The sequence below is a fragment of the Astatotilapia calliptera genome, chromosome 7, assembly GCF_900246225.1.
Source record: "Astatotilapia calliptera chromosome 7, fAstCal1.2, whole genome shotgun sequence".
NCBI classification, from domain to species: Eukaryota; Metazoa; Chordata; class Actinopteri; order Cichliformes; family Cichlidae; genus Astatotilapia; species Astatotilapia calliptera.
In genome coordinates, this window is record NC_039308.1 from 60848633 (window position 1) to 60875398 (window position 26766).

Here is a 26766-nt window from a genome sequence, read left to right on the forward strand (position 1 = left end):
ATTGGGCTCAGTGTGCAAGTACTAGATTAGACCCCTTTTGCCTTGAGAATTACCTTAAATGTTCATGGCATAGCTTCAACAAAGTGCTAGGAACATGACTCAGAGTTATTGGTCCATATTGACATGATAGCGTTACACAGCTGCAGATTTGTCAACTGTACATCCCAAAGGTGCTCTATTGGATTAAGATCTAGTGACTGTGGAAGCCATTTGAGTACAGTGAATTCATTGTCATGTTCAAGAAACCAGTTTGAGATGACAATATGGTGACATGGTGCATTATCTTGCTAGAAGCAGCCATTAACAGATGGGTACACTGTGGTCATAATAGGATGGACATAGGCAGCAACAATACTCAGGAAAGCTGCAGCATTTTAATGATGCTCAGCTGGTACTAAGCGAATCAAAGTGTGCCAAAAAATGTCCCCCACACCATTACACCAACACCTGTGGAACTGCTGCCATGTGATTGGCTGATTAGACCTTTGTGTTAATAGGCAGCTCAACACTTTACCTAAAGTGCCTGGTACCTGTGTATGTAATTACAAAAAAAGGGAAACTGCAACTGCATACAGCTGACAAAAAGGTTTCTATTTGTGCCCAAATATGTTAAGACAGTCTTGAAAGAGTAACTACTGGCATTTTTTTATCCACATGAAATTAATTCATAAAATTTAAGATTTCAGTTAATTAACCTTTTATCACTGACAAAACAATGTAGGGTGTATTTGATTCAGCACTAGTTACACTCTTCCTCTGGGCATACATTTCATTCATATGGAAACTGACTCATGCTTACGTTTCCTGCTTAGCATGTTGAGATTGCAGGTAAATATTGCTAGAGTAGTAATAAATAACACAGAAACCTATTTCATTTAAAAATAAAAACCACCATTTATTTTTTTCCCCGCTTCCTAACACAGCTCAAACACTGTGAAATGATTCACCATAGGTCACTTCAGTCCAGCTGCCAGTCTGAGTCCCCCCTTTCCTCACCCCGTCTCACCCCTCCTCTCTTTGTGGCTGCAGCAGTTCCACTCCTACAGGCTGTTTGACTCATGCTGGCTGCTGGCCACCTTCCACCACAGCCCAGTTCAGTCTGAAACCAGTCTTATGAAGTGTAGCCTGCTCAGGTTATGCTACTGCACTCAGAACTGTGTGGCGTTTACTTGTACCAGCTGAAAAGGACTTTGATAACGTTTTTTTTGTCAGGGGAGTGAAGTCTGTATTTAGCGAGCTGCATATGTTTAGTGGCAAAATTAATAAACTAAATGATTTTCATCAAAAAAACCCTGAAAACGAACCTCAAAATGCACATAATATAAAACAAGGCTTTAATAAAAGGGGATTTTATGCAGTAACAGTAACAATAAATAAAGCATTCATTTTAAGGTTTAAGATTCATCTTACTAATATTTGCTAATGTGTGAACAATCCTTTTTTAATTTTTGAGGCAGTTTCATTCTGTAATTGAGAATCATTGCACAAGAACTCGATGTGTTTTAGGTGTCGTGGTTATGAAATTTCTGTGAATGAGATGAAAACATAACTAACAAAAATATGAAACACAATAAGCTGCTTTTGACTTTACAACTTCTTTTCAAGGACTAAAAATTGGAAACTGGAAGTAGAACTTTACTTATATAAAATACAAAAAGCTGTTACAAAGCTGATACAACTTCCAGCATAAATACATTGAGCTGCTGCCACGTGATTGGCTGACAGAGAACAAGCCAAGGCACACAAAAAGACAAATATTCCAGTCCGCCAGAGTTAAGTCAACCTCCCTCTTGAGCTGACTGACCAGAGGCACCTCGTGAGCTTTGCCATCTTCAATTAAACTTTCTGCCACTGCTGGGTTGAGGGAGAGCCAATCTGAAGACCAGCAAAGAAGACCTGATAGCGGTGCTTCCACATGATGAAGGCACCAACGGCACAGATGAGCGCTTGGGCCAGATTGAGGAAGATCTGGATCAGGAAGTAAAGTGTGAGTGTACCGGTGATCACCTCGCAGTCACTGACTCCCTCGTAAGTGAAGGTGCGAGCTAGTAGATCTTCTTCATCGAGTATGCAGACGCAGGCTTCTACATCTTGCTCACAGATGAAGCTGCTGGTTTGCTCGTAATGGTGGGCAGCAAACGCCATGACCAGCACAGAGATGACCAGGCCAATCATGCACAGGACAAAATACAGGAGCTGTAGGGGCAGAAAGCTAGCGTGAGACCAGACACTATGAAAGCTTTCATCAGAAAACATTTTCTATCTTTTATTCAATATGTTTTTATATTCTAATCCGGCTCCCACTTTAGCCTGTTGTCTCATGATTACCCCACAGTGCCAAAACTGTAGCTTAGAAACAGACGTGCTGGCTCAGTGCCTATGGCAAATTAAGTTCAAAGAGATTACCCAGAATACTCTGACCCTAAGAGTACTGGTCCAGCTCTTAGCACGAAGGGGAGATATCACATATATTCCAGTGACCTGCAGCTACAGCCACCTCCAACCTTTAGTGGATGTCCTGTGTGAGAATACTTGCAGAGAGCATCTAAAAATACAGTTTCAAAATGTGACAGAGGCTTTGTGCTGTTTATGCAACTGCACGATTGCAATAACACTAAACCTTCATCTTAATCCACCGCTTATATAAAAGGAGCCCTCATTCGCTGGTGTATTTTGCTTTCAGTTACATGCTGCTTATAGAGTTATGCAAGTGATGAGTGGTGCTTGATTTGAAACTGCATTTATGTTAATTTTGGAACAGCTGTGAGATGGAGAGTATGGATGATTACAGGGGAGATGCATGTAAAGCAAGTGCATCAACAAGCACTCTGCTGAACAGTGTGGGCTTCACTAAACAGGTGATCGGAAAGCCCAAAGTTGAAAGTAAGGATGCTGTTGTCGTCGTCGTTGTTAAGAGTCTATGTGCTGTCCACTTTTACAGAGCACTTCAAAACTCATAGTCACGAGTGTTTTTACACAGTTAATGAGAAATAAAGTGGTCATATGAGTCCCTATCTAACAACACAGTTAACACTTAATGTGAGAACGGCTCCCTCTCCCTTTGCTCTCTCTTTGAACCAAGGGCAACTGGAATTAATAAACAAGCTCACTGCAAGGCCACAGATTCTTCAGAAAGAGAGACAGTGTAGTCGCGTATTCACTGACAAAGTAAATTAACAAATTAAAACACATTTGTTTTGGTTTGAGGGCTGTTTGAAGGCCAGACAAGGAGGTTTTTTCTTCTACATAGAACTTTTGGCTAAAAAAAACTACAAGAAATGACACCTGACATAAGGACATACTGTGCTGTGAAAAAATATTTGCCCATTTCCTGATCTCTTTTTTTATGTAACTGTCACACTTACATGTTTCAGATAATCAAGCAGATTTTAATATCAGACAAAGATAACCCGAGTAAACAAAAACAAAGATTTTAAATGATTGCTTATCTTATTAAAGGAAAAAAAGCTATCCAAACCTACCTGATGCTGTTTGAAAAAGTAATTGCCCCCATTGTAAAATCTTGAATTAACTATGATTAATGAATTATATTCACCAGCCCCACCCAGGCCTGATTACAACAGACCTTTGAATCAATTAAGAAGCACAAACAGAACCTGACTGACAAAGTTTAGTAAGCTAAAAGATATCAAAAAACACATGATCAAAAGAAACAGCTGAGAAACAAAGTCATTGACATCTATCACTCTGGAAAGGGTTACAAAACCATTTCCCAGGCTTTGGGAGTCCAGTGAACCACAATGAGAGCCATTATCATCCGAGACCAACACAACTTTTCCAGAAGGCCAAAAAAGAACCCAAGACCTGCAGGCCTCACGTGTCTCAGTTAAAGTCAGTGTTCATGATTCAACACTAAGAAAGAGACTGGGCAAAAATGGCATCCATGGGAGAGTTCAAGCTGACCAAAAAGAACACAAGGACTCGTCTCACATTTGCCAAAAAACATGTTAATGATCCCCAAGACCTTTGGGAAAATATTCTGTGGACTGGCGAGACAAAAGTTGAACTTTCTGGAAGGTTTATGTCACGATACATCAGGCATAAAACTAGCACAGCAATTCAGAAAAAGAACATCATGACCAATGGTGGGTTAATAGTCTGGGGCTATTTGCTGCTTTATGAACTGAGTAACTTGCTGTAATTGATGGAATCAAAAAAAATTCTCTTCAGCAGAAATTTTTAAATGTTCATCAATTTGTGCTCTGAAGCTCGAGAACGCTTGAGTTGGGCAGCAGGACGATGACCCAAAACACAACAGCAAGTCCACCTCTGAATGTCTCAAAAGAAAAAAGGAAGGTTTTGAAGTGTCCTAGTCAAAGTCTGGACTCAAATCCAATTGAGACTATTCATGAATGAAAACCTTTCAAGGTGGCTGAATTAAAACAATTCTACAAAGAAGAGTGGACCAAAATTCCTCCACAGCGATGTGAAAGACTCATTGTATCAAGAGGCCAAACACTTTTTCACAGCACTATACTTTGCTGCTATGCAAGACAAATGGATAAATGAACAATGCAGTCAAATTTCAACAAGTTCAATACTGTCTCATTTAGGGATCGGCTAATATCACTAGTTTGTGAACTTAAAAATGCAAATGATCAGAATCTGTGTCTTTCTGGTGACTGAGGTACATCGATGACATTTAAAGCTACACAAAATAGACATGCTAGCATTGTTTTGTTTTTTTAACAAGCCTTTCTGCAAATTAGCAGCATTTTCTAATACAAAATACTGCTGAAGTATGCTGTCTTTACATCATTTACATATTTGAACCTGGTATGCACAGAAGACCCAGACATAAAAAAAGGATGCCCCTTCCCAGGAAACAATGATCGGCTGATTTTAATTGCTTTGAAATTCCAGCTGCATACATTGTGTGGCTAATTAAGCTGTACAATCAAGTCGCATTAATGAAAGCACTCCTCCGCTCACACGGATTCCTGCAGAGCACTTTTAAACAGGAATGCTGTTAAATGCTTTTCTCTCTATGCTTCTGACAGTTGCAGTTCCCTGAGACCAGCTTTGTACTTTAACAGGGAGTAAAATAATGTTTTCTGCAGAGGTTTTCTGTCTGAACACTAAGCCTGGTCATACTTTTGACTGATTCTACAAATCGTGGGACAATTTCAGACACTTGTTTTCGCATTAATAAGCAAATGTTTTAAGTCACCAGGCTTTCGCTAAGCTCACCTTGACAATGAATTGCTTCGATGTTCTCTCATCAGGGACATAGGTGATACAGTACAGGACAAAGCCCAGGATGGAAACTAAACACAGCTGAAACATAACAGAAAAAAAGGGTTTAGCATTATTTGGATAGACTCAGTCATCAAGGCATTAAAAACATCTACATGATTTGTGACAACATGATTTTTAAGCACCACAAAGATCCATTTCATCCATATATATAGCATATATGAATGACTTGTAAATCATCATTTACATACAGTTTAGACCATGAATAAGAAAAAGAAATACTTTCCCCCAGGTTTTCAGAGGTGTTTCCTGGTATTACATGATTCAGCAGTAAGCTGCCATCTGACTACTTTACTCTGTCTTTCCCTTTCACTCCCCTCCTCTCTCTTTCTTGCACACAAACACACTCACACTCTATCTCTGTGTCTTCAGTGCAATTGGAGTCTTGTGACTAACGTGAGGCATCTTATTTAAATGTTTTTCTCAGGTTCTTAAGCACTCAGGATTCTCTGGAAAGTTCTTGATGACCTCAATGTTTTTCACTTGGCTGAATCTCGTGAGGATCTAACTCGGGATGTTGATGTCCAGGGATGTTTTCGAAGGCAGATGGCATCTGTGATAGGCTGGGGTAGAGCCCAGACACAAAAAACACGTTTTTTTAAACATATATCACTGAAAGGTGACCTGAAGTCTTAGCCCAAACTATAATAATAAGTAAATTTGCCTTCCCCCCTTTTTTATTACACATTTCACAAGGAAAGATGAACACTTTGTGCCTCATTGGTTATACAAGTTAAAGTGCGTGCATTTGTAACACTTCAACTTACAGTTTATCCACTTTTTACGTGTTACTCTTAACAAAGTTCACCTTTGTGAGCTGAAACCTCAAAGCTTTACAGTTTAACTGATGCTCCCAGTCAGTTACACTTCAACATTAACAAACTTTCAGTGCTTTCGTGACCTTTTTGTTAATTTCTCTTGAAATTCCACTTCTCGTCTTAACCTAAATGAAACACGCAACTTATCTTTCATTTGTTGTTTGCATCGTAAAAGTTTACTTTTGTGTGAAACTATATGTGATGTGTGCGTGTATATGTGGGGGAGACTGGATGGCAAGGATGCAGAGGTACTGAAAAAGATGTACATCATATTTGCAAATAATAATGAGGTCTTCTGACACTGTGTGGGTGTTCGTGGGTTAGTTTGGAATGCGGCATGCTGTTATTGGATGACTCATCTCATCTGTCCAGATGTTTAAGATTTCTTGGACATGCAGTGTGAACAACAGAAGGTGCAAGCTGATGCATGTGACTGAGAAATAATGGAAATGCAGGTGTATGCATTCAGGTGAATATGACAGATGGAGATTTGTTACCACATGACAATATTAGTGATTTCCCATGGCTACGGTGCCTGTCTGGCAGAGACAGCCTGGTGGGGGCCGGTGTTGACATACAGTGTGCTAAAGATGTACAACACAGGTGTGTTGCTGAGGCTCATGCAGAAGTATCAGAAACCGGAAGTTCCATGCAAACAAATGAGTGTAGCGGATGATGATAGAGCGTAAAGTATGCAGCTTACAATGATCCCAGCCCAGTGTGGAGTCTCCCTGGCCAAAAGTGAGGGACTGATAGCCAACATAAGGAAGGCCACGGCTGTGACAGCCACCCCCAACAGCAGCTGGAGCAGAGCGATGAGCAGAGGGAAACGACAGACTCTGCACTTATGGCCATCTTCTGGTGTTGGGCTCTCTTCTCTCTTCTTCTTGCCCTCCTTCTTGTCTGAGGAATCTTTCTGTGTCTGTCTCATTTCTCTTTCTGCCTTCACTTTCTTTTCCTGTGTCTCTACACGACTTTTACTCTTTGGGGTGTATGAGCCCGCCTGCGGTCTCCCTCCCTTCCCTTCCCTTCCCCTCCCTGCCCTCTCTCACCATAAACACAGCTATGGCTGCTATTTGGAATCAGAGAAGGCTCTGAACTAATATGGAAAACATTTGGACTGGAATCCTAACGCGGCTCCAGTGCCACATATAGAGCAGGCAGCATACTGAGGAGGGAAGGAAGAGGAGGGATGGGAGGCAGGAAGACACAAAGGGGGATTCCAACTTACGACAATAAGATGATTTATCGTGTACTCACATTAAAAACAAAAAAGGGAAAGTACAGAGAGGGATCAGCAGGTATGAGTTAATGAACAGCCAGCACAGAGGAGGTGACACTTCATTAAAGAGCCAAGTGACTGTTTCATTCTTTGTCAGCAGTTACACAAGACAACCATATGCCGCCAGCCAGAACGTGTCACATGACTTACAGGAACGAGTAATGTGATCACAAGGCATGTGAGGGCATTACAGTGGCGCAGATTTTAGTGTTTTTGGATCATTTTAACGTTCGCAAGGGAGGAGCAGGTGTCAGTAACAGATGAACTTTATGTGGTTAAACTATAAATATGCAGTAACACATTTATATATAAAAGGTTTTTATTTCTTTTTATCCTCACGCTTCACGTGTTTATCGCGGTCAATACAGAGAACTAACGGGCTTACGAGAAACCGAGGTGTTTGAAGGGGACTGTGATCACTCATCATTTTCAGCACGTCGGACTAACAAGTCACAAAACTTTATCCCGGGACTAATAAAAGAACTGCGACGCACGTGTTTCAGCACACAGCTGGGCCGGTGCCATGGTTACTGACAACGCAGCTTTGGGGAATTGATGTACAACTAAGGTTGTCCTGTCGCACAACAACGTACATAGAGGGTGCAGGGTGCATGAAAACGCATGAGCGCACACATTTTGTGGACTTTAAAAAGCTCACACCCCCATGTTTACGCTCCGTGTTTACGCCACAATAACCTGTCTGCTGTTCAGGCTCGGTCACGTTACGTGACCGGTTCTTGTTTTTATCTCGCGGAGGCTTCTTTCCCGAAGTGCGACTATTCGTGATCAGTTTAGAAGTCTGTGTCTCGCTCCGGCAGCTCAGCGCTTGCACAGCAAACACGAGCTGTGAAGTTTTGTAGCCCATAAAACTAGATGCAAAACCGCTGCATCTGAGGATCATTATTCTACCTCGCTCCACGCGCCTGCGTCTGCTCCTTTGCATTTTGCGCACGAATCACGTTTCAGCAGCCTGGTCAAAATGGCCTGGACTTAGTCGCCATAGAAGCAGCGTCGATAGCTGCAATATTACAGACAAGGTCTAATTACCGGACTTTGTGCTGGTGCAGCCTACACGTGAGTCGGAAGCTGTTCCCAACCGGAGGCGCGCGTGCGCTCTAACCACAGAGCCGACGGCTTTGCAAAGTGGCAGCTCAGGGAACTATAGACATCAGTCTGACGCGCAGCTCCACTGGAGGACACGCACTGTGCATTATCTGCCTCAGCCGTCCACGCGTGGGTCGTTGGAATAACAAACATTCCCAAAAGAAGCTCAGAAGAAGCAAAGAACCAGCAGAGGAGAGATGGATGAACGAATACCGCATTTACAGGACAGACAGTTCATGGAGCACGCGGATTTCTTGGGGTGAGTATCGCTTTTGGCAAACTCTGTCAAAGTATGCCTAATAAACTGTCATGATGACCTGGTGAATAATCTGACACTTTCCCCGTGTCCGTAGGGTGGATTACCCCTCACTCTACATGTGTAAATCCAAAAGAGGAATAAAGCGAGAGGATGGTGGGAAGGTGCGCGCGTTGTTTTTTAAAAAAAAAAAATTATTATTCTAATATGTAGCTTGTTTTCACAGTTGTTCCTTAAAAATACCACAAATGATATGAAACACACTGTAACTAGTGTTATAGTGTTACTAGCGTGTTCCTGTTCTGATTAATTAAACACTCGTATTTTGTCAGCAGGACGCATACAAGTTACCACACCGGTTGATAGAGAAGAAGCGGAGAGACAGAATCAACGAATGTATAGGGCAGCTGAAGGATTTGTTACCCGAACATCTCAAGCTGTCGGTGAGATCACGAAATCATGAAAGGTTTTATACGTGCTCAGGACATGGCTTTACATGACAGAGACCTCGTAAACAGCCAAACACAACCTCTGATTTTCTCCACAGACGCTCGGGCACTTGGAGAAGGCAGTCGTCCTGGAGTTAACGCTGAAACACTTAAACGCGCTGACTGCTGTCACTGAGCAGCAGCACCAGAAGATTATTGCTTTGCAGAATGGTAAGATGAACGAACTCAATCCTCATATACATAAAGTTTTGTAAAGAAACTGCACTTCTTGACAATAATTAAATGGATATGGGTTTTTATCATTTAACTGACCGGATTTGGGGAAACTTTATTAATCTCCGTTTTTAAAATAGCAGAACGAGCAGAATTGAAGAAAGAGGAGCTAGAGTAGACTCAGCTTGGATGCTTTATTGTGTATTTCAAGATTCTTCCTATTAATACCGCATCTGTTCACTTTGTCTGAGTCGCTAGCCTCGTCTCGTCACTAGTTATGATGAGCATCTTACAGAATAATGATCTGTTACTCTTCAAACTCCTTGCTTCGCAGGAGACCGGTCGATGAAATCTTCCATTCACGCTGATCTGGATGCGTTCCACTCCGGATTCCAGGCCTGTGCCAAAGAGGTCCTGCAATACCTGAGTCAGTTTGAGAACTGGACAGCACGGGAGCAGAGGTGCGCGCAGCTGATCAACCACCTTCACAAGGTGCTGGCGCAGTTCCAGCCCGGCGCGCAGCCACTACAACACCAGCTGCCCGCCGGGGACGCACAGGATGGTCAGAAATCTGACAGCCAAGCCAACTGTGTCCCCGTCATCCAGAGGACCCAGGGTGGAGAGCTCAACGAGAATGACACAGACACGGACAGTGGATACGGGGGCGAGGCAGAAAAGAGCGATGGCAAAGATAAAGAATGTGAGCGCAATAAGGCGCAGGGACCAAAGGCAGTGAAAATCAAGCAAGAGTTCGGAGATGAGCGGGCTGCCAAAAAACCAAAGATGAGCTGGCCTGTGAACGGGGCAGGGGGCGCAGACCTCACCAGGCCCGACGTGGCGTTTATGAACTCTCTGATGGGAATAAGCAGTGTGGGACAGCAGACACCGATTTGCATGCCTTTCTACTTCATTAACCCCTCAGCCGCTGCTTCTTACATGCCTTTTTTCGACAAGAACAACATTGAAAAGTACATGTACCCTGCGGCGGCCGCCCTTGCTTCCCCTTTCCCTTGGCTATATCCCGCTCACGCCTCAGCGGCGGCGGCGGCGGCCGCTGCTGCCGCGTTCCCCGGCCTGTCTGCGCACTTTGGAGCCGCTTCTCAGTCCAAGGACTCACCCTCTCTAGACACCGACGGGTCACTCGAGGCTGACGAGGGCTCACCTGAGGAGCGCGAGGAGAGTCCCGCTAGTGACGACGGAGAGGGTGACGTAGGCGACACGTCCCACGAGAGCAAGAGTAGCTCACACGACCAGTTTTCTGGGTGTCAGAGGAGCTAATTAGTCCGTGTTACCTCTCTGCGCATTCTCGAGGAGTTTATGTATCTTCATTTTTTTTTAAATAATTAGGCTAGTTTTAAACGGGGTTTCACAGGAGAGTTGCTCTTGTACAATATCTTGGCGAAAGAGAGGACAGTTGTGACGGCGCGTGCCTTTTGCACTTATGCTAGATTAAACAATCTGAATGATTATCGACAATGATTGACACTACACGGCCGTGTTGTGCTGGAGTTAGTTTTTTTATCCTCTTTGATAAACTATTTTGACATGGCAGCATTGGTGCCAAAACTTTGAGTACTGCAGCAGTGCGCAATATTCCAGTCAATGAGTCTCTTTGGATGTATGAAGTTGCAACTGACCTCTGCCAAGATTATTAATAACTTGGCTGACTCTGACTGTAAATATTATTACCTGAAAGATTCATTACCATGTAAATGTGTACTAAATGGGGCCTATAAAATGGGTGGTCCTGGAAGTGCATCTATCCCCAACTTTGCATGGGTAAGCTGGGAGGCACATTACTGTACCTCCTGAGAACTGAAACGCATCCCCCTTTCAGAACATACACAGACAGCATCTCCATCATACACAACACATATAAAAGTCTCATGTTTTAATAAAACATTTGTAATACATTCACGGGAGAGGTGTTATGCATAAATTCCTTCATTTCACTCCCACTAAAGTTACTCTGGTTTCCGTTGCTTTCTGTATCCTTGTGGCAAAAAAAGAAATAAAAAGAAGAAAGAAACAGATGTAATAAAACCATTAATGGAGAGACAAAGCCTTCATTCATAAGGATTTGCTTGACCAGCATATTGTACATCCCCTGACTGAAGCATTTCTGCACAGAGATGCAGTGACCTTCTGTACCTCCAGGAAACATTGTAGGATAGCACCTTAAAGATCTTTGATATTGAATGTACCTGTATTTTCCCAGCTGTTAAAGTTTGTATGTAGAATGGCATTGCTCTTTGAGTTACTCTTTTAAGTGCACTTTTTCTGCTTTTACCCACTCCACCCTGAAAAGTCACCTCATCATTAAAGTAAATCATTATAGTTCTCTTTGAACCTTTCTATTGTGTGGTCTTGAAATTTAAAAAAAAAAAAAGATTTTGTTCCATCAATGAAAAGAGATATTGGATATTTTGTGATGATTCCATGCAGTAAAGTGGGAGTTAACCAAGTTGCCAGATTTTACAAAAAACTGATTTCTAGCTCTTTCAGGGGTTAAAATCACAATCAAGTTTGAAAACCCTGAACCCAACTACACATCAGGTCATCATCTGGGATACTGTGCTATCATCATGTAAAACCATCGTTTTTTTTTTTTGTTTTTTTTAAATGGTCTAAAACTGGGAAAGAAAGTCTGGTCATTTTAAGAACTTTATCCTGGCCTCTTTTTTATAAATAATTCCCACTAAGTATAGTGCTGTTCTGCTTTTTCAGATTTCTCATTGTATTTCGCCTACATGACATTGCTTTTGTAGTTTTCCTCAGCTGGGTTTTTGCCTCAGATCTGTTATCAGCTGTTCTATAAAGTGGCATGTGTGTTTGTAAATAGGTTTTTGTGAATATATCAAGAAGTATACATGTCTTTGTCAATGTTGTAGAAGTCTATGGATTTTTTTTAAAGACTTAACTGAGCAACTGTTGCACATTTCGTTAATGCTTTACACATATGCTGTTCTAAATTATTGCTGATGAGTTGTAAAATAAATATCAAAATCTGAACATTGCAGATTACTTATTATTCTACACCAGTTTTTCATGTCTTCACAGTCTTACGTGCAATAAAATCCAGCTTCGGTCATTGTCTATTAATAAGCAACAAGTACATACACGTGTAACATAGGTCACGAGAAACAATACAAAATATTGGACAGCATTAGTATAATGGGATTAATGAATAATAAAAATATTAGAAGTTCAATGGGTGGAATGTAATGCTACACATCAGCTGACAGGTCACAGCAGAGGAATGTACAGTAAGCCAAGGCTTTAAACAAAAGTCATGTGATAAAAGGGGTGATGAAGTGAGATTATAGTCTGTCTGTACAGGCTGAAGAAAAACAGGGGGCCCTCATTCCAACCTGTCAAAAGCTTTAAACAAGGTTAAAACCAGTCTTTGTTGTTGCCGTTAATTGGCTTGTCGCAATATCATTTTAATATTAACATGGCATTCCAGTTTCTCACCTTTTTTTTTTGAAGCAATCTTGGTAACGGTATAAACAAGTTCATTATACATGTTCCATCATTGTTGATGGAATAAGACCCACACTACAAATCCAACAACAACAAAATTCAAAAAAAGTCATTATTATGGTACAAAAAAGAAAAACCCTTGAAAGTTTAGATTGTTTTTGGTGAAACTTCAGTTTCACCAAAAACATACTTTTTCTAAACAGCTCATTTTCATATTCTAACATTATTCTTTTTCCTCACTGCATTCTTTTGCATGTAAACATACCCAACTCCTGAGCATTTCCCACCATGTTTGCCTCAATTACAAAGTAAATGTCTCCCCCTACTGGTGAAAAGCGGAAACACTATACAACGTAGTACAGAATCTTTTTCATTTACACCCATGGGCTGTTTTTAACACTTACATCAAGCACCAGCGACACATTTAATTTTGTCAGATGGTTTATTGAACCATGCAATCCATGTCATATCAGCAACCTGTTACAGCCATACATCTGTCAACACTTTGCAGTATATTAAGGCAGAGAAGAAGAAGAAAAAACAACAACAAAAAACAGGTTATGTACAGTCGACATCTTACGCTTTTCTAGAAGATATGCAGCTGTAAACAACGACCATAACTATGAGACAGTACTGATCCAACCTACAGTATAAATGTGCTGCATGACAAGTAATAAATCTAAACTAATGTTTACTTCATTTTACAGCACTACTGTTATGGTGACAATAATACACCAAGGGGAAAAAAAAAGCATGAAAACTAATGTACTTTCCTTCCACAGGGACACAAAAAAACAAAACAAACAAAAAAACAACAACTATAGAAAAAAAATACTATATACTCTTTGCTGCTGTGCCGTTTTAGCTTCTCTCACTAATATCTACTCACATTTGGTCTAAACTGGCTCATTCCTTAAATGGCCCCACTAAAGATTTACTGTACATTATTTGAATACACCCACTGTGGAATTGATATAAGGCACTTTGATGTAATTAGCAGCTGGACTACAACCCAAGGAGTTCACACGTTTGTGTTCGCGTGCACCACACACACACACACACACACACACACACACACACACACACACACACACACACACACACACACACACACACACACACACACACTTTACTACTTAATAAGGGCTTCATACCTTGGCTATTTTGATGCGCATAGTTACAAACAAACTCTAATAGACACACTAGCTTAGCTGGAACTATCCACCCTATTACTACATGCCTCCATTTTCAGATATAACTAACAGATTAAATGGAGTGTGGTTGCTGTGCACATTCATATATGGACAACATAATCATGCATCAAGACCTGCCTATCTTTGGCCACATGATAATCAAGAAAAACAAGCATAACACATTTGGCAAAAATATAGTGTGAGGACACAAAATGAAGAAAAAAAACAAACAAAAAACAAAAATCAGTGTAAAAGGATTAATAACACCATTTCAGTGTGCAGATATTACTGCAGGAATGAGGAACAGCATTGGTATGACGGTAAATGCACCGCTTGGTAATAAAATATACTAATCCACTAAATAAAGATGAAAAGTAAGAAAACATATTTACAATAAGCCATCATTTTGGTGCATACAGAATGCAACATTCTACAGTAAGGAAAGCATTTGTGCATAGTTTTAATTTGAACAAAGATCGCAGGAATAGATTCTGATATGCAAAATGATGGATTGTTCACAATTTTACTCTAAGTAGATCCTTCACTTATTTAAGAATCAGCTGATTTTAAAGACACAAGGTTCATAGGTTCACATACCCAAAATTCCAAAGGCAATAGTTTTGATTCACCATGCTATGCAGAAAACAATAAACATCATTCAGCAGGTACTGAAGTGAGAGTACATCAGGTGGATATGTTTATAACAAAAAGCCAGATGTTTACATGGTAATTTATTGGTTCTGTTATCATTTTTTTTCATGCCATAGCTGCTAACCATCTCTCATTCCTACCAAGTGCTCCATGCCTTTTAGTCAAAGATTACATCTTCAAAGTAAAGGTTGCCTTAATTGAGAAAAAAAACAAAAACAGTGCATAGTAGTGTGCTACGGAGGCATTCTGTACTAAAATATCAACTTACAAAACTGTTCTGGGGTGAAACTGGCTGTTGGCACGGGGGCAAGATGTGTTGCTTCCACAGCAGAACCGTCTCACACATAGATCCCTTCTGGGTTCAGACCAGAGCTGAGAGGACTGTGAAGGGCCCGGAGATGATTGGGCATTGGGTGGGTTGACACAGGGCGCTTTAACGAGCCAGACAGGGGCACTAAATCTAACAACAAATATAAAAACATCACCAAAATGAGAAACAATAATTATCAAGAGCATTTCAAAATTTTAATAATAAAAGCATTGGACTGTGGCAAGCGGCATCAAAGACTAACATTTAGCTTTTTTTTTTTTTAATTGAAAACTTGATTTATGATCAACTAATGCCCCAAAGCTTATGAATAAATGCAAATTTTAATGGTGAGATTTCCAAATGACAACCATTAGTTAAAAACATACACATGCTGATGATGTAATGCAGTGTAATTTTGCTAAACGGGCACCAGGGGGCAGGATTGGGCCATGCAAAGAATCAGCCAGTGCAGTTAATTTTAATGGCCAGGAACTAAAGCCTTTGTTGATTTACACTCTGCACTGAAGGTTACAAGAAGATCATCATCAACCCTCCATTATTACTTTTCATAATGAGAAACTATTACCATGAAGTGCATCTAAGAGATCCAATGGTGTAAACAGTTCAATTCAATTAGCACAAATCCAATGTGGCATACATTATTACACCATCAGTATAACCAAACTATATAACCAGCTTCACTATATGCACAGTAAATGGAATTCATTCAGATGAATGACTTCATTTAAATAAAGCGATTCAATATTCAGTATTAATAAACGCAAATCCAGGTTTTTATTTACTTAAAAATAAATGCTCAGTTTTTAAGGAGGTGTGAATGTGGAGTACCAAAATCATTCCTATGCATGAGAATAAAGGCTTAATTATTATCATATTTATGCCTTTGCATTTATACATTTGGTTCTGAGGTTGTTTTTTTAATGTTTTTACAAAGGCTGAATTGCAAAACTTAAGAGTTATATCCAACTGTGGGTTGGTATCGTAAAGTTTTTAACAACTAGCTGGATGATGGTTCATTTCCTTTGTTGCATTACTTTCTCACTGAGTGCTCTTAATTTATGTGTCAGCTGTCTGACGGTTTCTTGTAGGATGAGATAGCTTTGGTCCAATGACCCACCACAGAAACTTCTGAAGATGTGAAGGAGTCAAGAATAAATAAACGTAGCAAACAACTGATACTAGGTCTCCCTTTATCCAGACTGATGTGAAGATTAAAACTGCCACTGAAGGGGGTAATAAACTAGGTCTGAGCCCTTTACCTACCACAGTTTTCAGCAGGATAATCTCTCTCTCTTTCTCTCACGCAAACATACACTTAAGCTTTTATCCTACATAATAAAGAACTCTCACTCTTGCTCCCTATGAACATACATGGGCATACTGAGCTCCCTAGCAACCTTGCCTTGAGCCTTTGCCTTCCCAGTTTAACGAGTCAGTTGATGGGACAAGGTGAGGGAGAGCCATCGAGATACTTTTTTCTACCTACCAGTAATCTAATTTGAATCCCTAAAACCAAGTCTCGGCCCTCAGCAGTTAGTCTCTACCTGCTGGTCCAAGGTGAATACAATCCCTACAGTTTACAATGAGATTAAGCTCAAAGAAAACAAACACTTAAACACACAGCAGAGTCATTTTCACTCAGCATGCTGTTAAGACACGAGGCAGCAGAATAATGAGCACCTTGATGGAACAGACTGACTGTATTAATGCACAGGCAAACTCAATCTCAGCTTTCTTACTTCATTAAAAAAAAAAAAAAAAAAAAAAAAAAGATCACATGTTAAGCATGTGAAAAACCACCAAAGGCACGCTGCAATTTGACATACCATTAGTTCAAAGAAACCACTGTTACAGACTCCACACTTTGGCTAAAAAAAAAAGCATCCATATTGCAATACGGAGTTGTAGTTACATATTTTACTCCAAAGAAAACTTCCCAGAAGACCCGAAACAGCTACTTATTCAATGTTTGGAAGAAAATTTCAATACCTATACCGGGGCTGTTGTGGGTACTTCCTTCCTCAGCAGGTTCAGCTGGCAGTACAGTGACCTTGGTGCCAGTCTGCTTGATGAACTGCTGCAGGTTAACCTGCCTCAGCTCCTTGGTCAGCTGCTCCAGGTCATGCTGCATGTCCTTCAATAAAAAAACGCAGCAGTGGGAGAAATTATTTTTCAGAAGACCGCAAAGCATTACCAGCAGCTTCAGACAGCTTCTTTTTCCATGAAAAGTTCAGACAAATGCTCAAAATGTTTGACTAATTAAAAAAAAAAAAACAACAACAACAAAAAAACCATCACATAGAACAACAGCACTTGTTTGTTATCTGTGGTTTGTTATCAGTGTTTCCTATTGATTCTAAATTGAGTGAGTAATACTCAGCACTCCTCTATCACTGTTCCTCACAGCTTAGAGGAACAGTGCTAAAGAAGAGCTTGCTGATAGAGTTGTGTTATAATTACATCATTCTGCAGCAGTGTTTTCATAGAAAGTTTGCACACTGCATTCAAATCAGTCACCTGCAATTTCTTGCTACTCTGTCCAAGCGACCTGTCCACAGCTTTGCAACTGCTCTCCAGCTGGACAGCCTGTCTTTCTTGGGCCTTCAATTCTGATTTGATCCTAAGGACCTGAGCCCGAGCCTCAGCCTCACTGACCCACTGGGTCTCCTGCCGCTCTCTCTGCAGTTTCTCTTCTTCCAGGCCTGCCTCTACACCCTGAAGGTGGAAGAAAAAGAAAGAAACTAAACTACTCAGGAAAAGGAAGGAAGAAAAGATGACTAGAAAGTCTGTAAAACCTTTGAAACAATGATAAAAACGTATTTTCCGCCCACAAATCCAATCTAACAAAAAAAAGCTCCCACATACAACACACCTGCACCATTGCCAGTTTCTCCTCAATCTCCAGTTCACAGCTCTGCAGACGCCCACGAAGCTCCTGCAGCCTTTCCTCCAGCTGTCTCTCACTTTCAAGCTCAATTTGTAGCTCAGTGGCCCAAAACTCCTCTTCCTCCATCTCCACCTCATTCTTCCTCAGGTACTTCTCCAACCTCAGGATCTCCTCTATTAACCCTCCACCTACACCTGGGTTCCCAGCGCACCCTTCACCTCGCCCCCCTTGTCCTTCAGCCCAGACTTGAAGTTCAGCTTCATAGGCCTCAAGCTTTTTTTCCAACACGTTGAGAGTTTCTCTCTGCAGACCGACCAGCCTGACAAGATCTTCCATGCGGCAGGCCCAAAGGCTGGGGGACGTGGTCCCGATAGTGGGTCCAGCATGGTGAAGACTTCCTCCATTTCCTAGAAGAAGCCTTCGTTTGGCTTCGGCTTCACCAATCCGGCCTCCGCTCAGTATCTCCCTAAGGCTTCTGGGTGCACCAGTGAATGTAAGAGACTTGCGGCGGGGTTCACGGCGGCGAAGGGAGCGATCATTGGGATGACGAAGCTTTGCAAGCGGAGGGAGGCTTTGTCGATGCAAACCGCGTTCTGGCCCCCTGAGAGGGGGCCCTTCTGAGGGGGGTCTTTCAGTCAGTGAAGGGCCTGTGCGGTGCAGGATCAGCTGGACATCACCAGCATACTGGCCCCAAGTGTTCAGGGAAGCCACGGGGCTTTCGTGAGGGGCTAAGTGACGCTCAGTGTCGCGCCATTTTTCTACAAGAGTGTATCTTCCAGTGCGACCTGAAAACAACACAGTATAGCACATTTACATTTACGTGACAACTGCTGCTAGAAAAAAATCTCTAAAACAAAGTCATAGAAATGCAGTTGTGATGTGATCAACATACACTAAACATTAACTAAGAAAACTTGGGTCCTAATATTCAACTGGATGTTGAGACGACAAAGTCTGAAAGATGTGCGTCTAGCATTCAAACTCCAGAGATCCCATTCTGATCAGGTATCTGTGGGAAATGCTGGAAAAACTACCTTATGAACCTAAAGACCTGCCACCAGCAAACCAGTGCCAAGAGTCCCACTTTCACACCATATTCTGGCAGGACAAGGGAGACCTACAAATATTATGCAAGTGGTTTTAACTGATTGGTGTTTACAATCTTTCCAACCTTTAAACCATTAGCACACACAGATTAGAATGATGACCTCATTGGAATGATTTTTCTGGCTGCATTAACAATAACAGTTAACAATTTCACCCAGCTTATTTACATGGTTTCTGAAACACCTTATAGTGGTTTTTATAACTGCAGCAAGAGCATTGAGTCTCACACTATAGAGTACAGTCTGAACATACTGTAAAAATACTGTCTGGAATACAGAACATTCAGCCTAAACAGGATGCGAGCTGCACAGATCTGCATTGTTGGGGTGTTATTAAGCGATTTCAGCTCAATGAGCAATTCTTTCACAGTACATTTCATTCAATGATTATAACAAAGAAACTGCTTTCTGCTGTTTAGGGAAAACGTAGACACAACACTTAGTAGTAGAGTGCAGACAGAAAAGGTTTAAGTACCAGATCAATACTGATGTCTGATCACTTAACATGGCGTTAAAAAGCAAAGGAGGGGGCTCAGAAGTGCTGCTTTCTCAGTTTGGCAGGAGACTGAGGGATGAGTCAGACTTTCCTTCCTCCCCCTCCTCCTACCCTGGGCTTTGTGGAAAGTGATGTCAATACAGTATGCTCAAGTGCCCCTATTCTTGCAGGAACCATATGGAAAGAGAGAGTAGGGTGTTGAGATTTAAGGAAGTACCAATGAAGCCTATGTCCCACTACATCTCTGCAGGGACTTAGCATGTAGGCAGGAGAGTCTGTTTTTTCACTTCATTAGGACTTACTTGGCATTTAGGGGATTTAAACCAAGATTAAAGCTTTGTGGGTTGGCTAACGCATAAAAATACACTTGATGAAAGTTAATGTCTGTTCAGTGTTTGTGGTATTAAAAAAATATTTGTAAACTATTCAACCATTGGGCCAACATGTATAAGAAAAAGAATTTATTAATATTAGCCAATTATCAGTGTCTTTTTACAGCAGGTGTAACCTTTCATGTTTTCATGATGACATTTTTGTGCAGAAATCAGTTACTTACTGATGCATGACAATACTAATACATTCACACTACTTGAATCATTTTGAATGAACTTCTTTAGGTGTGCTTATTGTAGCTTTCATAAAATAGGGATTATTTACCTATGGCCTGTGCCAGAGCAATCACCACTTCCTGGCAGGTGGTTGCCTCAGTGACCCCACAGACAACCCTCTGGACTCCATCCACCCATACCTTGAGCTCCATGCTGGGTCAGAAGCAAGGGGGCCGGGTGCTGCGTGCTGGCCCCAACATTACTGAAGGTGGCAATGGCAGGGCAGCGGAAGCCCCTCTGATTAATTCGCTGTGGAGAGAACAAGGGGAAACAGGAAGTCTTTAGTCTGCATGTACTCAAGGCCAAAGGTGTATACTTCCTACTTGTTAACAAGAACCCAGTTGAGAAGGGAAAAATAATAATGTGGAGGTAGAGTGGCGCTATTTTCGCAGTAGGTTAAGGTAAGAAATAATCCAGTGAGAGTGACTCAAAGAGACTGGCATGCCAGGGCCAGCTGGCCATAACGCTGTTGTTTTGTTCTTCTCTATGAATAGGTACATGTCTGTTGGGGGTGCAGGAAGAGAGTGCCAGGAGACATTCCCAAGGCCAGTTCCTGCTTTTGTACAGCTGCGACGAAAGAAAGATTAACTCAGTTAGCAGGGTGGACAGAAACAGAGAAGGAATGTAAATGTAATTTAAAACAAAGGAAAGAAAGAATTACAACACAGGGGAGTAGAGATTCGTTTTGGATGCGTGCTCACGGTTCTGTAAAATGGCCGTGGCATGTATATCGTATTGACAGAATCCCTTATTCTCCACTGTGGAACAATACAGCAAAATACAAGAAAAGATGTATCCTCGTGAAGTTTGTTTAATATTAACATTGACTGATTTATACCAACAGCTATGTGGCTATGCCTATGAAAGCTGGTTACTTACACAAAGATGTAAATAACCAGTGACAAAACACCACACAAGAAACAAGAATCTACATGGAGGCATCTGTCGACATGCACTTCAAGGACAGCAACCGAATGAATGCATACTTTCTCTGCAGACCTGTATCACTCTCCATGAATCTAACCTTCAATGCACCTACACTACTGTGTCAAAAGGTTCTTTTGTTCACCCCCCGCCCCGCCGTTAAACCTCCTGTACGCCCCACATATCCCCTGACCACAACCACAAAGTCACCATCGCCAATAGTTTTTCTAAATATGGTCAAGACGTTGTGCAGTGCTACAAGGTATGGTATGCAAGAATAGAGAAACAGAAGTAGACTTCTTAATAATATTTACTGTTTTAAAAGATGGTCCTCAAAGCCTATCAGAAATTTAAGTTGATATTTTTAAAATGATTGTTTTTAGAAATTTAAAAACAGCCAAAGTGTTGGATTAAAAAAAATTTTTAAAAAAATCTTTTAATCCTCCAATTTTCATAATACTGACTGAAGAATTTTCTACCTATCTGCAATACAAAAAGCAGAAAAGCAAAAACCCTACGTAGTTTCATTGCAGTGTGTGTTATGTATGTATGTGCACTAGTGTCATCTAGTTTCAGTGCTATTATCCTTCTTTTAAAACAGAACCTAAATGGCATTACATGCTTGAAGGACGTAGAGGAACATGAATAACGGCCAACACATGCAGACGCTTAGATTTTTCTGCCATCACCCAAAAGACCTTTTTCCAGGGGGGCGTAGAAACAGTAACAGGCACTGATTAGGTCTTGATGCAAAGCAGTCATAGTGGAGCAGCCAGAGGTGATCAGCCATTCTGATTGGAAGAAAAAAAGAAAAAAAAAAAAACAAAACAAAAAACTATAGCAACACTTCCAGACTAATGGCATCTGGCTGAAAAGGATTTTAAAAAGACCACTGCATGGAACACTTTGTATTTCACTGGCATTAGAAATATCTGCTGGCTGATTCAGGGCTTCTTCTTTGCAAAAGCTCTATAAGACTCAGAGGGGAATTTACAAATGTCACTCGGTTTAGTCCAGGCTTGCAACATTTGTATTCATTACCATTAACCCAGAAAACCCAACTGATGATACAGGCACAGCGGTGCGAGGCAGAGTGCCATCCTGAGCCCTGCAAGCTCCATTCCTCTGGCCAGTCAAAGCCACAGCCTGGGGAGATGCCCGCCTGCTGATTTGGGCAGCTTGTGTTTTGCCAGAGAAGCATTTCACAAGACAGAGAAACACTCGAATTTCTGCAAATTCTGCTTAAGCCCATTTGAGCCATGATCAGCTGCATAAAAAAAAAAACAACAACCCCAAATGACTTTAGTGACCGCTCACATTTGTTTCGGTCTGGTATTGGTTAAGTAGTCTTCTTTGAGTAGTGAGGTGTACGAGCAGAAATGAGCAGCCTGCCTGGCCGGCTGCTGATGACACTTCTCCAGACCTACAGGAGCACACCAAGCTGGCAGGGAAAAGGCTTCTACTGGCTGCTGCTGTAAACAAGCTACCATATGCTCCTGTGGGTGTTTCAGCACAACCAACACATTTCAGTAACATACAGTATACAGAAATACTGTAGGAGTTTCAATGTTAGAGCTTAAATACGGAACTGCGTCTTGGATTTACAGTCTGTCAGCCATCGCGATCTGGCAGGTGTATTGTGCATTTTATCAGTATGCTGAACAAGGAGACATCAAAGCCAGTGTGCTTCACCAAGGAAAAGGCCTGTAAAGCAGCAAAAACAAAACACAAGACTATGAAATAAAATTGTTCTTATAAAATTCCAGTTCCTGTCTATATTTGCTAACCATTGTTCAACAAGGTGGTAAACAATGCTATTAGCAGAGGTTCAGGCATTCAGGCATTATTGGAATTCGTATTCAGCATCTTTATTAATAAAGATTTATAGCAGAAGCCTTCTGAGATTTAAAACTCCCCCACACTGCTGTTAACTAAATACAATAGGATCCTTCTTACAGACTGGAGCAACAAAAGTCTTCTCTAAACCTTCCAGCCTATTACTTACCAAACTTTAATTCAAATTGCACACCCTGCAGGGAAGCATGTAATTAGTAGCAATTTATACTCTGCTGTAATTGGTAACAGACCTGTTGTGAAATAGATCACTGTGAGCAGCCAGAGACAGATGATGGTTTTATCGTGGAGGCGACTGGGTTGGAACAAACAGGAGTAATCTACTGCTTCCCTTTTAGTCAAGCGCTACAACTACATAAACAAGTATAATCCCTGGCCTTAAATCACTTGTGTGAGGCAAAAGTTTTTAATTAATGTAAGACACGCTGACATCATGGAACAATTGTGGCTAAAAGTTATCCATCTTGCACTGATGACCAGATAAAGAAGTTCCTGTTCACAGATATGCCAGCCTAGAGTGTGTACAATGTCCTGTGCAACTGTAAACATCACAGAGCATGGTAAGGACCAGAGAAAAGCCTTGATCCTGGAGAGTGAAAACTGATAACATACAGGGTATGCATTCCTGGGCTGTGAGAATCCAATAGGCCATGACTAAGAGATAAGAAAGCTATGGGGTCCTTTGCATAGTGATACTGGTGGCTATGGAAAGTACAACAGTAGGTAATGGCACCTAAATAACATGAACCTACAATAATAATAATTACAAGGTCAGAAAAATTGCGTTTGCAAGGCTCAAACTGAGGATTCCCAATTGATGGTTGTTGTCCATTTATTGCACCTATACTAAATCCGCTGAAAACGTAGCAGAAGATAATGGATTGCATTCAACATACTTATTACATGTGAAGCTTTTTAAATGTGTGTGCCTTAAGTAAATGCCCCAAGCCACCAAAGTAACCCCAAAAATAAGGACAAAAATGTTTCCAGCACTTCCTCAGAATTTGTGTTTTCGCTCTGAAGATAGGAGAGTTTGGGATTAAACCCCCATCCAGTTAGGCTACACCCAGCACCCACAGCTCTTGGGATGTCTCCAGTGGCCCCTTGCCCTGGAGCTACTCCTCTCTCTTTTTTTCTGTCTGGTTGATATTAAACTATTAAGCGCTGAAGCAACCTCCCCCATTTGGGAGGTCAGTGCTGGCAGAATCTGGAACATCTGGACAGCACGTTCAGCCAGCAATAATGCCGCCTTTGTTCCCTTGCCATATTCTCTGCTCACTAGCCAGCTTTAAAGAGCCAGAGGGCCAAGCAGCAGGCTCCTGCAGCAGGGCAGCACAGCGGCGGCTCAGCGGGGCAACCAGAGGCCTTTGGCCAATTTCTTTTACATGTTACTGTGGTTTGCAAAGCTGCAGCTGTGAGTCAAACTGTTGCGTATGCGTTTATAGAACTCAAATGGTTTTTACAGGAGTAACTGAAGTGGCAGCCACGAAAAAAAATGTGCCAATTATATATATATTTTTCCAGTCTGTAGGTGGTTGTTTTCAGCCTGGTCTTCATGGTTCTTTACAGAATGCAGAAAAGACCACCAAATGACTCGATTCCGCTACAAAACCCAAGTAATGCTCCAAGGCTGCAGAGAATAAGACATTGTGCAAGTGCAACAACTCTACAGGTTGGTTCTGCTGCACTTGGTGTGTGTGTGTCAAAGTGGTTAAAGCACTGGAGCTTTAGACACAATAAACCAAGTGGCTCTATATGCAGATTATTAAATTATTAAACATGCATACATACTTTTGAGACCATACGAGCTTGACATATTTGCAGAAGAAGCTGCAGCTTACCCGATATTGTGGAAAAACCCGGGGCAAGCCAACACAACACGGGCAAACATAGACTTTGAGCACGTCACATGATTGTAACTGACAATATTTCTAAAATTCACATGAAAGAACGCAAGGAGCATTGTGAGCTGAAACACCTCAAAAACAAGCACCTTCTAGCTGCTTGTGTAGCTCGAGCTGTAGTGGGTGTTGAGTGGGAGGAAGCCCGAGAAATGGCGATAGTGGGCTGTAGTGGGTCCTGAGCAGTCTAACTAAATTCTACTACAGAAATGTTTCCGTTATCTCCGCCTTACACGCAACTACAGCGGACTCAGCTGCGGCGCAATCTGCGAATAATCAACGTTGCGTAACGGTCTTACCTTTGCTGGATTAAAGTTAGTCCTTCCTGTCCGGACCGAAGTTTAGAGGGAAAACACAGGTAGAGGAGAGAATTCCGCAAAATTCGTCCTCCTTTTTCAGCATTGCCCAGTAAATCACTACCAACGAACTGCGACAAAGTCACGTTTCGAAAACAGAAAAAAAACAGAGGCTTAGGAAACCCACCGAAAACAGATGAACTGTCGCTTCAATCCGCGGTCCGAAAGTTTGTGTCAGTCCTCTCTAGGCACACAGTCTTTTGCGGTCTCACCAATAAGATGCGGAAAAAGCCCCTCTCCCCCGTTTCATTACTCCTGCTGGAGTCGCATTGGAACTGGGACGCACCGCAAGGCATTGTGGACTGTTTTAAAGCTGCAATACACTGTGAGGGGGAGGATGACTTCCAGCCAACTTTTACAGATCCGCAGACTTTTTAAAAGAAGAAGAAAGATACCATGCAGGGTTTTCTTACATAAGGAAATACTGGGATAAGGGGGGATGTCGCGTAGGCTGTGACTGAAAATCTGCCCGTGAGAGAGCGAAAAAGCTTTGAACTACAGTTAGACTGCACCAAAAGAGTGAAAATAGACATTTAAACACCATCGTGTTTTACTTCCAGTTCTGTTGAGACACCATAAAGGCAAGCTCACATAAAGAGCTGATAAATCATCATTGTATCATCTAACTGAAAAAAAAGTCAAATTGGTGCTCTGAACACTTTTATTTTCAAACAACATCATTTACACTGTCAAATATTCATATTAGAAATCACGTGAATGAATTTGTAGGCTGCATTTACATTCCCTCAGTTTCTTGCAAATACACAGCATGTAGATGCATTCAAACTGATGCAAATGATGAAGATGAGCCTACAGCAGTGAGACCGCGTATAAACGGAGGCTTAGTGCCCTCTTGTGACAAAACAGACTTTCCTCTTAAATTCTTAAGGACAGAGAAGTGGTGCAATCAGTGGTTTAAGTGCTCTTAACCAACACGTCTGGTGAGGTTTACATTACTTCATCCGAGGTTTGGTATAAATGTATACATTTTTATTTTACTGATGTGCATAATCGCTTTTGTAATAACCAATTTGATCTTTGCCAAATTGCTTTCAAAACTAAAGCACAGTGGACTGTGTCAGCAAGTATAATGTCTGATATATATATATAAACTAAATTCTCCAGATACACAATAAACATCCTCCACACTGTCACAAATCAGTCCAATGTGTGGTAGTGGCACATCTGCATATTTAATCCATCCACCTACACAGGTGTGCCATCAGGATGCTGATGACATCATGAGTAGTCACAGTGTACCTCAGACTGCCCACAACAAAAGGCACCTGGATGTCAGTTTGTCCACAGCAAATGCACTGCACAAGCATGAGGAGCTGCAACTGGCATACAGCAGGATTGTCCGATGTGTGCCGTGCATGAATGTTCATTCTCAACCATAGCCGTCTCCACAGGCGTTCAGAGATATGGCGCACATCAACTGCTACAACGCAGACCTCGTCTACACACAGCCAGGACTCCACATCCAGCGTTACCCCAAGATCGTCTGGACCAGCACCCGACGCTGCTCGAACAATTGGTTGCACAACCAAACAATTTCTGCACAACTGTCAGAAACG

At 41.6% G+C, this 26766-nt stretch overlaps 3 protein-coding genes across 5 annotated transcripts; 1 reads left to right on the forward strand and 2 right to left on the reverse strand.

Annotated features, from left to right (window-relative positions):
- Positions 1 to 869: 869 nt before the first annotated feature.
- LOC113027001 (sarcospan-like) lies at positions 870 to 7190 on the reverse strand. Its single transcript, XM_026176372.1, has 3 exons — positions 6799 to 7190; positions 5212 to 5298; positions 870 to 2196 (listed from the first exon to the last, which is right to left on the reverse strand). Exons 1-3 carry the CDS (start codon positions 7024 to 7026, stop codon positions 1837 to 1839), a joined length of 675 nt encoding a protein of 224 aa, XP_026032157.1. The 5' UTR covers positions 7027 to 7190; the 3' UTR covers positions 870 to 1836.
- A 1234-nt stretch (positions 7191 to 8424) lies between these two features.
- LOC113027000 (class E basic helix-loop-helix protein 41-like) lies at positions 8425 to 12411 on the forward strand. 2 transcript variants are annotated; one of them, XM_026176370.1, is made up of 5 exons: positions 8425 to 8740; positions 8835 to 8901; positions 9070 to 9180; positions 9285 to 9396; positions 9734 to 12411. In XM_026176370.1, the coding sequence occupies exons 1-5, from the start codon at positions 8679 to 8681 to the stop codon at positions 10675 to 10677; spliced, it is 1296 nt and encodes a 431-aa protein (XP_026032155.1). In that variant the 5' UTR covers positions 8425 to 8678; the 3' UTR covers positions 10678 to 12411. The 2 variants fall into 2 exon arrangements, with proteins under 2 accessions (XP_026032155.1, XP_026032156.1); XM_026176371.1 differs by having other exon boundaries at positions 9073 to 9180.
- An 894-nt stretch (positions 12412 to 13305) lies between these two features.
- Positions 13306 to 25481, reverse strand: LOC113026999 (ras association domain-containing protein 8-like). 2 transcript variants are annotated; one of them, XM_026176368.1, is made up of 6 exons: positions 25317 to 25481; positions 20204 to 20403; positions 17930 to 18729; positions 17575 to 17772; positions 17047 to 17191; positions 13306 to 15186 (listed from the first exon to the last, which is right to left on the reverse strand). In XM_026176368.1, the coding sequence occupies exons 2-6, from the start codon at positions 20304 to 20306 to the stop codon at positions 15065 to 15067; spliced, it is 1368 nt and encodes a 455-aa protein (XP_026032153.1). In that variant the 5' UTR covers positions 20307 to 20403; positions 25317 to 25481; the 3' UTR covers positions 13306 to 15064. The 2 variants fall into 2 exon arrangements, with proteins under 2 accessions (XP_026032153.1, XP_026032152.1); XM_026176367.1 differs by having other exon boundaries at positions 25133 to 25481.
- Positions 25482 to 26766: the final 1285 nt, after the last annotated feature.

Excerpts from the sequence above, each read along its gene's own strand:
- LOC113027001 (XM_026176372.1), bottom strand. The coding sequence starts at position 7,026 with ATGAGACAGACACAGAAAGATTCCTCAGACAAGAAGGAGGGCAAGAAG. Across the intron at positions 5,299-6,798 it reads CACACTGGGCTGGGATCATT|CTGTGTTTAGTTTCCATCCT; the intron begins GTAAGCTGCATA and ends GTTATGTTTCAG. Across the intron at positions 2,197-5,211 it reads CGAAGCAATTCATTGTCAAG|CTCCTGTATTTTGTCCTGTG; the intron begins GTGAGCTTAGCG and ends CTGCCCCTACAG.
- LOC113027000 (XM_026176370.1), top strand. The coding sequence starts at position 8,679 with ATGGATGAACGAATACCGCATTTACAGGACAGACAGTTCATGGAGCAC. Across the intron at positions 8,741-8,834 it reads GAGCACGCGGATTTCTTGGG|GGTGGATTACCCCTCACTCT; the intron begins GTGAGTATCGCT and ends CCGTGTCCGTAG. Across the intron at positions 9,397-9,733 it reads GATTATTGCTTTGCAGAATG|GAGACCGGTCGATGAAATCT; the intron begins GTAAGATGAACG and ends CTTGCTTCGCAG.
- LOC113026999 (XM_026176368.1), bottom strand. The coding sequence starts at position 20,306 with ATGGAGCTCAAGGTATGGGTGGATGGAGTCCAGAGGGTTGTCTGTGGG. Across the intron at positions 18,730-20,203 it reads TGCTCTGGCACAGGCCATAG|GTCGCACTGGAAGATACACT; the intron begins GTAAATAATCCC and ends TGTTGTTTTCAG. Across the intron at positions 17,773-17,929 it reads AGAAACTGGCAATGGTGCAG|GGTGTAGAGGCAGGCCTGGA; the intron begins GTGTGTTGTATG and ends TTCCACCTTCAG.